General features: G+C 39.8%; 1 protein-coding gene across 2 annotated transcripts in view; it reads left to right on the top strand.

The window, feature by feature from the left end:
* exoc6b (exocyst complex component 6B) overlaps positions 1-12230 on the top strand; it is a 78561-nt gene that overhangs the window by 16558 nt on the left and 49773 nt on the right. For both annotated transcript variants that reach the window (XM_079455531.1, XM_079455532.1), the window contains exons 5-7: positions 452-497; positions 1983-2187; positions 10653-10814. In XM_079455531.1, coding sequence (XP_079311657.1) covers positions 452-497; positions 1983-2187; positions 10653-10814 — 413 coding nt within the window. The remainder of the gene's footprint in view (positions 1-451; positions 498-1982; positions 2188-10652; positions 10815-12230) is intronic.

Genomic DNA, 12230 nt, shown 5'->3' with positions numbered 1-12230 from the left:
CTTCATTTGAAGGTCGGGCTTAGTTTCTTGCACTTTTTCCAAGGCAAACTGAGTTGTCAAATTTGCAAGACACACTCAAATTTCTTTATAAAGGCATTTCTATATCAAGTATTTTTTGGGGTTTATTCAACGGGAGAAGGATAACCAATGTGTACATTTGGTGTTTAACAGATTAAATCTTAAATCCAACAAATAACATAGCAGAGGATACAGTTGTGAACCCATATGTGTCTGTAAACACATTTCCAAAACCAAACTCTTTGAAGGTTGCATTCAAAACCTGTACATTGACCCACCTGTGAAACACCAGAGAGGATATGAGAAATGTCTTCATTCTTCAAAATATTTTCTTTGGGGTTCTGCCGAAGAAATAACCCTATACAGGTTTAAATGACACAATAATATGACCTAATGTGTTTGTTTTTTCCCCACACTTTGCTTTTATTCCCAGTGTTGGAGATGTACAGCAAACTACAAGAGCAGATGAGATCCAAAAGGTATGAGATTATAATTTATTTTTTGGCAAAGTTCTGCATACTGCAAACGAATAGCGCATCCGTGACTAGATGGCACCAGATGGCAGCAGAGGCACATGTATACCTGTTGAACTTAAACCACATAAGAGCCGTTCACATCCACCACAATATTTTAAACACATTTACTTGGAAAATGTCAAAAATGTGACATTGTTTAGATACGGATGAGAAGGGTGAGAAAGGTTTTGATTATTTAAACCGTCTCTGACCACTGGCCAGTCTCATGCAGTCTGACTGGAGCACTGACCAGAAACTTTCAGAGGGACGTCTGAGATGTACAAAGCAGCATTTGGCAGCCATCGGGACTGAAAGGCACTGAGGGATACATTTGCAAAGAAACTGGATTTCTTCTGACAAGCTTTAGCAGATGCAAACATTGTCCGTTCCGAGTTTTGGTGTTATTATGCTTTTTTCTATAAAGTATAGGACAAAATACTGCAAGAGTTATTATATTCTGCTAACACAATATGTTTACACGTGTCACTCTGAGCATTTCTCAGTGTTATAGACGGTGGTAACAACATAAACAAACGTCATGTGGCCCAAACGTAACTTCCGTTGGACCCAATAGAGAATCAGTAACTGGGTAGTTTTAATCGAATTGAATACAATTGATGTCCAATAAAGTATTCATATGAAATAAATATAAATGATATTACTAGCCAGACCGATTGGGCCATGCGCGTGCGTCTGATGAAACCGCCTATAAGATGTGTTTAAAACGATTTGTTTTTTCAGTCTTGCTCTGGTTTGTTTCGTCCTCTAAGTGACCTGAAGATTGACATGGGCCTGTAACTCTTCCATCCATTTTGGTTTTTATTTATCTCTCTTCTTTGTGTTTCTCTGTCTCTCTCGTGCGCTTGGTTTTGCCATTAGCCTGGAGGTAGTGGCAGGGTCGGCCAAGTGCGACTCGCTCTCCCCGGCGTCGGGTCTGCTGTGTAATGTTGCGTGACTGTGATGCCGTATTGAGTGCGAGTGTGTGCGTCCCGCTGCTCGCACAGAGTCCGGCATAGCTCATCTCTGAGATCATTGTGATTGGGGTAAATTGTTATCATGCTGAGATCTTAAGTCTTTAACCAAAGGTTAAAAAACACGTACCGCATGTGTGCTCGAAAATAGAGGACAGGTTTTTGAAGTAAGAGATATGTACCGCTTCTTCATATTAAGTGTGGGATAAAACGGTTTACTTTTAAGTATTGTGATATTTTACTGTAGTGATGTTCACGATTCTAAATGTACTGTTGCATTAGTTTGACCCAGAATGAACCAAGAATATCATTGTGTGCAAGGAACAAGTTAATTAAAGTTATAAGTGTATACTAAACGTAAATAACCACAGAGTTATTGTACCATGACGCATATATCAAAATAATCGCTTGAAGTTTCTTTCCTGTATTTTCTGTACCTTTCGTTTCTGACTCCTGACCCTGTCGTGTGCCACCTCAGATACTACCCGGCCCTACGAACATTGGAACAGCTGGAGGAGAGCTGTTTGCCTCAAGCAGGATCGTATCGATTCTGCAGCATCATGGCAGAGAACATATCACGTCTGCGCACACAAATCAGAGACGTCTCAATGTCTGACCTCAAAGACTTCCTGGAGAGCATCCGCAAGCATTCCGATAAGATCGGAGAGACTGCCATGAAACAGGTGTGTGTGTGTGTGTTTGTGTGTGAGAGATGACTTTAAACAATCTGAAGAATGACTTAAGGTGTATCAGAACTACTCTGCATTTGTTGCACTCATTGACCGATGCCTTACGGTTCATATTCACATTTGACCTGCTGGTCACAGTTAGGTTTAAATGCAAGCGCTCTGAGGGAAGGACAGAGGCCTTGTTCTTCTAGTTCATTGTGCTTTTTCTTTCGATCTTCTTATCTTTGACCATCTCGTAATTTAGTCTGGAGGAAAGCGAGCTACCAATCTGTTCCGAATCAAAGATTGTTTCAGGTCGTGTTTGTTTATGCCAGAGGAGCAGTGGAACACTGTGTGTGGATGCTGCTTCAAGGACAGTGCACGGAGACGCGGAGAAGACCGAGGGAACACATATGAGAGAAATTGTGTGGATTTTTCGTTGGAATGCAGAAAAGTCCTCTGCTTTCTTTTACAGTTATTAGAGCAAGATGGGGTGAGGAGTGCATTAAAATATGAAATGCCAAATAAGCATTAAGAGCTCCGCCCAGTGCCAAGGAAACGTGGCCTCTTTTTTGTCTTTTGGATTTTTATTAGCTTTTCTCTTCGTCCCTTTTAATAGAAGAGAAAGCTGGTTGGTAGATGATAGGTGTTATTGTGCTTTATTGGTTGTGTCTGTTATGAGCAATATGAATATGGATGCTGCAGTACAAGGTAATCCTAAATATTATTGTGATGAATATCTCAAATTATGCAACTTGAGGAACAATACTAGTTGTTTTGGGCAATTACATATGTGTGCTAAACGGTCCCATAAGGAAAGATTCACATTTCGTGCCTTATACCACGTATAAATAAAACGTGTGCCAAAACGTGTGCCACACTGCTTTCTTATGCGCGTATAGAAAAACGGCGGCTTCGCAATGCATGCGCATCCCGACAAGGTCGCTCCCTATTTGTGCACTTGCCACATTTCTACATTTAAAATAACCAACTTGCGCAAGATGCCCCATGAAGGAACCTGAACTGTATTGTATATATGGATGAGAATATCATGGAGATCTGGGGGTTGGCTTTGTTCTCTCAAATCAATAAAGAACAAACATGAAAACCTTAACAACCCCATGGCAAAATGCTAAAAGTCACGACATAACCACACAGCAACGTGCTGATAACTACCCACAACCTCTAAGCACTGTTGTATATTGACTTTGCATTGACAGCGCTAACATGTTCCTCAGATTATGAAACTGCGGGGAGCCAAAGAATCCAAAAAGATGTTACCCAAAATGTTTTTTGAGATGTTCTTTCCTGATAAAGACAAGTGTGCTTGCATGTGCACACTTCAGTAGCAGTGCAGCATTACAAAATGCTACATTATGCTACTATCTTTAGTAGATTTGTCCATGTATTAGTACTTTGTTAGAAACGAATCCGCAAATTTGAGGCCTCAGGCATGGGTTTTGGTGTAGTAACTAGTGTAATTGCTTTTTCACAAGAGGACTTTGACTGTAGTGTAAATACTTCAAAGCATAATACTGTAGCTTGTGCTTTTAAAACTTCAGCTTTCCCAAAATCGGTTCTCGAAAAAGCTCTCGTATCCCTGATGGTTTCAGAATCAAAAAGAATGAGACACTACATGTATTCATCCAGGTACCCTGGCAGATATGTGTTGTACTAGCAAGTTCAGTCTTTCCATATGCAGTTGCTTATGTCAGACACCATGAGTCGTAATCAAAGATACTTGTTTGTTCTCCTGCTGGTCTCCTTCCAGTTGCCCCAGCCCAGAGTTTCGTTCCACTTTGTCCTATTTTCCCTCTCTTCATCAGCCTCCGCCGTGGTCCATGCTTTGCACAAACGGTTGGCTCCTGAAGTTCCAGCTTTTGGTGGGTTTCCACCGGTCCAATCTGGATAATGGGGTCAGTTTGGTTTGAACTCCCCGCTGCTTCTGCTGCTGAGTCTGATCATCTGCTTTGTTTTTAAAGGGCATCCTCATCCCTCTATTTGGGTTCTTCTTCTGGTGCCACCATTCATGAGATTTCTTGATCTACCTTTAAAGGGGACATATCATGCATTACATGGAACGATAATGAAGCTATTTTTCTCGCATTCTTCCATTGAATGACAAGAGTTTATATACAACCTCCCATATTTCGATTCCTTTTTACAGACCAAGTTTGTTTTCCGCTATTTAAGAGAAAGACGATAAATTATACAAATAATTGTCAACATAATTGGACCTGGGTGCAAAAATATAATGCTATAAGTGCACACACTCTAAAAAATAAAGGTGTTTAAAATGTTCTTCACCGTGATGACGCAGAAGAACCATTCAGTCAAAGAGCCATCTCTTTCTTACTTCTTATAATCTGAAGAACTTTTTTTTCCGCTAGGAAGACAGAAAGGTTCTTCAGATCTTAATGTTTTTTTATGGAACCAAAGGGTTTTTCTATGGCATCGAAGAACCTTTTGAAACACCTTTCTTTTAAGAGTGTTGGATATGACCCTGTTATTTACCTTGTTTCATTTGGTGTTTTGGAACCAGTTTGCTGCAAAGAATTATGGGTCGTCTGCATTCAGTTTTGGGATTTACTTAAGGGACTGAGCAGAGAATCATGTAACAGGGTGAAAGGTAGATTGCGCAAGATGAAGAGAGGCAAATTGGGAGCAATCACTGGATATTCATCTTTTGTTTCCGTCCTAGATTTGTTCCAAACATACAATCTCATAGAAAGCTCTGTAGATGCCCAGATATGCTCTTTTGCCACTTTAAAAATGAATCCCTGTGTGTAATATTGGCTGCATGTAAAAGTGTTACGATTGCCAAACAGATAATGAAACACACTTGCTCATGTGTTTTTTCTCATGCGTTTTCTTGGGTGTCCGTCCCGTCCTTACAATGGCCTCTTCCTCAGAACAGCTAATTGTATTTTATAATGTTTACTCTCTTCAACCCAAGAAATTGCAACATGCGCTCCTACCCACACAAATGCACACAATTATTATGCTTCTAAAGCATCAACATGTGGTGTGACGGTTTGGGTTAAAAAGATGGAAAACTGATCTTCCTCCCACACCAGTATCCTACTTTATCCATCATCACAGGCTTCAGTTTGACCCAGATTCTGCTCCTGCTGATGAGATCCATGTCTGGCCGAGTCTTGGCCACCATCTTCAGCTACTGCTGGAGTATCAGAGATAAGCCTTGAACCGAGGTACTGCTGGAGCCGATCTTCAGTGACTTCCTTTTGTGAACGTAATGTTTGAATGAATCGTTCCTCACGGAGCCTGACTGTGTATCCTGAGGTTTATCTTCTAATAAAAGCGAGAAATTAAGTAGTTTGTTTTTAAAGGTTTGGATTGACTGTTACGGTGTTAGTTTAATGAAGATCATTACTTTATTATTATTTAAACCTTGCCAGGGAAGGCTTTCCAAGCTTTTAAACCATCATGCCTTGTGTTTTTTTGTCTTTCATCTGTTAATGAAAAATGTATACATTTTATACTTTAACCCTACATACACAACTTTAGTGCATATTTCCACAGAATCTTTCAAAGGAGCATTTCATGCCCCCCCAAAAAATCATAATTGACTTTCTACTTATGTTACTAATGCCAATCCCTTTGCTTTGTTTAGTTGTGCACAAACAAACCGTTTTTTATTAAAAAATGGTGGGCTTATTTGACTTTGGGTCACCTTGGAACCAACCAATAAGAACATCACTTCACTTTTTATTAAACGTGCTATCAATCTTCAATCTCTTTCATTTGCTGGTAAAAAAACAGCACTCTTTATTTATTTTAACCTAATTTATCTTATTCACTCTCCTCTCTGCAGTCCAATGCGTGTCCAATAGGTGGCAGCAGAGCACATTCCAGATCTCATCCGTCTCCACCGCTCTGTAAGATCCCCCGCAGAGGTGGAATGTTGGTGTAGAGCTAAACCAAGATTCAAACTCCAGTAACCTTCTAAAAAAGTGTCTGTCCAGCCGACACTTGCCAAAGCCTCACATTCCTCCTATTAAAGTTTGTTTTCTTGCATGTCTTTTGAGTCCTGGAAGATTTGTCGTCCTGGCTCGCGTTCACGTGTGTGTGTTTTGGCTGTAACCCGGCACGTGCTGATTTGAGCAAAGCTATACAGAATTGTTCCTCAAAAGTAAACGGAGAAGAAGATAAATCAAGCTCTAATGTCACCGTGCGCAAGCTTCCTGTTAGCTCAGAGAATCAATCTGTAGCACTCTCTTATATATTCCATTGTTGATGCAGACACTGGCTCCTGCTTCTGACCTGTGACCTCTCTTCTCGAACAGATGTGACTGCTCCGCTTACACGTCGGCGCTCCCAGTGCTTTTTTGGAGCTTCAGTAGTGGTTTGTTCTAAATACAGGAGCATGCCATCAGCCGTTCTCCCTTTTTGTGGGTTTTTGCTCCAGTGGTTGTGTGGTTGAGTGACGTTGGAGACGTTCCGACTGTTCAATCGGGAGAAGAATGGATCAACTGCTCTCCACTGATTGATGAAGAACAGAACGCCTTTCTTGCCATAATCAAATCCCTCTTTAAGTAGAGACTGCCGTGTAGTTTGAGTATAACCCCTAACCTGTCCAGTTCTCGGTTATATTTGCCAATATGGCTATTTTCCCATATTACGCTCGCATTGTTACTGTCAGCATTGCAGTTGAAGTTTCCATCTTCCAAAGGTTGACGTCACTAGGAACACGGCATCACCACCAACAAGAACCTTTGGGTAATAAATAAATCCATTGTTCCAGGGTAAGACCCTCAACCTCAGCTTGATCCACTTTCCTTTTAACGGCAGAGATGGCTTCTCTTGAGATTTGGATGCCTCCCCCCAATTCTGTTCTTCCATCTCTGACTCCAGAGGAGCGAGCGAGCGAACCACTAATAACAGAAGGCTATTTGTCTAGGGGCTCTGCTATCCAGACTCGCAGACTGGTTCCTATTCCACTGGAAATTAGGACCAGTCTCTGTGCCTGTGATTGTTTTAATTCCACTAACAAATGATCTGAAAATAAATATATTGGTAGATCCAGTACTGTAATAATGGCTCCATTGTAAGCTGTCGAGCACAGGGAGAGTCAAGCATATGTGTGTGTGAGGGGTGGATTGAGTATAGGGAAAACTTGGTTATTCCGAGATTGTTATAGATCACAAGTTCTTTGTTGCCTGTTTTTCCAAGAAAAGTTTGACATACTGTCTGTGATGTCGTATGTGGCCTGTCTGTGGTGTCATAGGTCTGACCAAAATAAACTATAACTTCATTGAAAAAGAACGGAGAACAAAGACCATAAATGAAGATTATACATAAATAAACAGTAAATTAATGATCATTAACCAAGTTTATATCCACCAATTTTTAAGCATATTTTTGGATATCACATAACGAAAGCTGGATGGAAATGCCAAGATGCGCATAAATTCTACAAATGTGCCTAAAACTTGTTTCTGAGCCTGAGCGCTCTAGGGCACAAGTAATTTATTATACAGTAGGTTTTATTTATTAAAAAGACTGTTCTCTTTTTGCAGTTACTTCCATTTTCCTTATTGATATTTGCTGCCATTTAGATACGAGCAGGAGGAAAGTTACCATTAGTTTTTTTAGACTCACGCTTTATTTGCAAATGTTTTATGCTATTCCAATTAGTTAAATTCTTAACTTTGGATGAAAACAAAGCTATTTACAAATTCACTTTCTTTGTACCATTTCTGTTTTTTAACAACAATTTGATGACATGCCAATTTACACATGTGTTTGTACACTTTAGTTAAAGGTCCAGTGTGAGAAAATTAGCGGCTCTAGTGGTGAGGTTGCGAATTGCAACCAATGGCTCACTCCACTCACTGCTTACTTTCGAAGCACTCCGGCTCCTGACATAGGACTAAGATGTTGTAAAGTTTTCACTTCTTTGCTGAAAGAGATAAAGGATTTACGAAATGCGCTCTGAAGAGCAGTTTGTGCGCTTAGGTTTAGAAATAGGTCATTCTAATGTAATTCATAACGCTCAAACAAAACGCTATGTAAGGTCTGTACTGTTAATGTGGACCTCCTGCCGTGTATTTTTGAACTTTGAAGAAGGAAGAAAATCTGAGATGTTCATTCCAGAATTGTATTACAATGTACTCGTCTATGTTCCTGCTCATCTATTCAAAATTAAGTTATTTGCTCCTCCTTTAAAACAGCTTTCCTTTTCATATGACTTCACAAATCTCTTTTGTGTTTTCCAACCTCTCTGCTTCAACCACCTGGCTTCATTCTGTTATGTAACACCCACTTTTCACAATCCAATCGGTTCTCGATGGACAAAATCCATCCAATCCAAGGCCTATCCTACAGTTTCTTTCATTGAATATCTTGTTTCACTCAGGTTTTAGGAGGAGTTTGGTTACATGTATAATGTAATACAGACAATTATATAAATTATCTAAATTGAACTTCGTAAATGGTCATAGTATCTTCCCTCTGCACACCAATGCCATATAAATTACCCATCAGAGTCATATTTTGGTGGTTCAAAACCTAAAATCATCACTAATGTTGGTAACATGGACTTCATTTCACATGCGGAAGTTCTTCATAATGGGGCCCTTCAATGGGCCAGGTGAATGGAAGAATTCCTACAGTCTTCCTTTCTTCTGTTTTCCATCTCTCTCTCTCTCTCTCTCTCTCTCTCTCTCTGACGCACATGTCACAACTTCAGATAAGGAAGCGAATGAACCTGTTGTCCTTAAAGAATTTGGGAAATACGTATCCTACGTAAATGGGGACAATAAAGGACACAACACATTTTCTATACAGATAATGCACCAAAAGAAAGCCTATCAGGACCTGAGCTCTTCAGTACAGACTCTAGTGTTAAGATACATGACAAGTATGCACAACCTTGGCTGTTGGGGTTTGAACTCGCAGACTGGGTTTAAATGCTCACTGCACCTAAAATGAGGTCCTTGAGTTTTGATTTCCCTAATGCAAAGGAGTTCTTGAATTTCAAAGGTCTCTTCATGTGCCTCCATCCGATGCCACCTCCCAATGACGCAAATGCCTCTACTCGAGACTAGAAAGAGGACGAGAACTTCAGACGTGTCTAAAGAAATAAAGGGAGCACAACGCGAGATGAGCACAATGGCCACACGCACAATCTTTGCTTAGTCCAATTAGTGCATTTTTGAACATCTAGAACTTCTCAGAGATTAACAAATAATGTTGCCTTTAAAGGAGCCACCAAGCATCTACAGCATCCATCTTACATCCTGTGCAGCTTCTTTCATCATCTTCCACTGACGTTTTTCCTCCCGTTTTCTTTTCCTTTTTTATATAATGAGGGCCTTTTGGCATCTGCTTGAGAGCCCTCCATGCCTCAATCCTGCCTTCTGCTAAATAACTTCAAGCATTTGCGTTAAGCGTAGTGATGATGTCAGACCGTCTTTGTTCAAGAATAGCACACTACTGAGAGTAAAACTTTTTCTTTTTCTCACATTTTGCATTTTGGGGGGGTCCTTTTTCACAGGTGCATTACCCTTTGTTGGCACTACTGGGAAATGTGCTTTGCCTGTGTATAGGGCTGTTGGCTTGGACCAGTGCAGCTTTGACTTTTGTTTTGAGCTTTGGCTTTTGTATAGTGCATACTTTTTCCCGTGGTTTAATTGATGTCTTGATATATTTCACTGTTCTAACCATAATAAATCAGCTTTTTATAAAAACCAAACATTGGTGCATACTTTTTGTTTTAGATTTTATTTATATGTAATCAGATTTTTATTGTAGCAATTTTGCTATAAATGTTTTCTGCTGCTGTATATGCATTATGTAGAAAATTATAGAGACCGTTTTAAAATAATTATTTTAATTGACTATATGTTTAGGTAAATTATCATTTTTGTTTCATTTAGTGAACTACTTACAATATTTCTACCATATTTCAAATTAATATATCGCTTCTATTTGCATTTATTTGCAGAAAATGAAAACTGGAGAAACAGGTCAAAATAACAGAAAAGATGCTTTGTATTTTTTCAGACCTCAAATAATGCAAACAAAACAAGTTCATGTTCACTTTTACAACAGTAATATTTGTGCATGTATGTAGGAAAAGTTATAAAAAATAGTTTTTATGTGATAACCTCAATGATTATTAGTTTTCATTTTTCTTGTCATGCTGTTAGTCTTTCACATTACTGTTGGATGAGGCTTTAGTCTTATAAGTCTGAATTTCAGATACAGGGTCACATTGTGCTTTATATTGGAAGTCTTCAGAAGCCATAGGAACGTTTTGTGTTCTTAACAGAATGAAAGTGATTAATGTAAGTTCTTGATAGTTGTGATGCCTAATTCATGAAATCCATGAACCCGACTGATCTGGTCACTGAAGTAATGATCCAGTCACAGTGTTTACAGAAATATATTTTTCAGTGGTGAAAGTTTTGGTGTTTATTGCTGCTCGCATGTTTCTGATCATTTTGTCTTTTCAGGCGCAGGTACAGATCGCACGTGACAACGCCGTGACATCACAGCAGCACTCTGCGAGTGGACGGAGAATACGAAAGGAAGCGTGTCTGGACAGAACTGGCAGCAACCCCTTCGCAGATCAGGATTCTGGGATACTTGATGTGGAGGATGAAGAGGCGGATGAGGTGAGAGAGAAGCCATCAAGCTTTTTAAATGCTGCTTTAAACCTATTTTTACACACAGAGCTTTTCATTGAAAACTCATATCTGTTCACAATTTTCTTTTCTTTCTGTTTGATCTCATGGTTATCACTCTTTTTTGTGTCTGTCCCATTTCTGCGGACTGCTTTACTCTAATATCCTCATGGCTTCGCTGTTGGGTTTCTGGCCCAGTCCAGGATCCCCTCCCTCTCTTATTAGAGCGTCTCAGCTCTGCTCTTCTTTAGTGTCATGACTGCTGTCCCACTCCTCTGAGGAGCAGTGCCAGACATGTGGAGCATGTGAGACGTGCTCCCCAACTGAGGCTATTAGAACCCAGAAACCCAGCGACTGCTAAAAGATCTCGCAAACTCTATAACTCCAGAGAGATATTTTAAAGTGATGCAGTCAAGCTCATTGTTTAGCTGACGTTTAGTTTATTTTGATGTGCTCAGATAAGCTTTGTTTGTTGTGTGAGTCCTTCGTTTGACCTTTTTGTTTTACTTGCTGAAAGCACTTGTGTGTATGCCATGCTAAAACTGAAATGTTTCTTTTAAGTTGAACGTCAGTAACATGAAACATTATTGGGTCTTTCATTTATCAAACAGTGTCATTTTCATCCTGTTATTCATTGATTCTTTTATACACAGTGTCAACATATAAACAAAATTTTAAATCATACGACTTCCTAATATTTCATAAAATGATCTTGACAGAGTGTGGACATTCTGTACTTTTGTTGCATGCAAAAAACAAGATGATTATGTTTTGGAAAATTCTTTTCATGAGAAAAAGACAGCATATGGGTTTGTAGTTTTGTCTATTGTTTGACTTCTTCCCTTCTTCCCATGCGTCATATTGCTTTTCTTTTGTGGCTTCTGTGCGAGGGGCACTGCTAGTGCCAGCCTCAATCTCTACGCTCCAGGGCTTCCTGAGTATCCGTGCCCATTTAGTGACCCTTCGCCACATGAGCGATGTTCTCATACATCCCGTTTGTTTCTAGGGTGGCACCTTAGTGTGATCATGATGTTCTTGAACCAGTCGAACCCTTCCAGTGCTGTCCCAGTGGCGCATCAACACCTAATTATTTTTCCTCATTCTCTCTGGGTTATTGTTTGTCCTTTGGTGCCGTGACATAGCTTGGTTTAAATGTCCCTTGTTGCCACTTTGTGGGCACCAGATCAAAGCTAACATTGTTACGCGGTCATTTGTTTGGCATGCGTTTGGGAAATGAGTGTTTCCTGTACTGGTAAGGTCAAGGGTTGTTAAGTTCGAAGGAAAAGATAGAAAATGGGGTTCATCTTATGCACTCTCATGTCTGACAAATGCATAAATGTAAACGCACTGCAGACATTTTACTGAAGGGCGTTGATGTTTACATTAGTCCTACAGCACATTCAAGCT

The sequence above is a fragment of the Barbatula barbatula genome, assembly GCF_947034865.1.
Source record: "Barbatula barbatula genome assembly, chromosome: 1".
In the NCBI taxonomy this organism is placed as follows: Eukaryota; Metazoa; Chordata; class Actinopteri; order Cypriniformes; family Nemacheilidae; genus Barbatula; species Barbatula barbatula.
The sequence above is the reverse complement of the archived record's forward strand: the minus strand, read 5'-3'. Positions and strand labels throughout refer to the sequence as shown.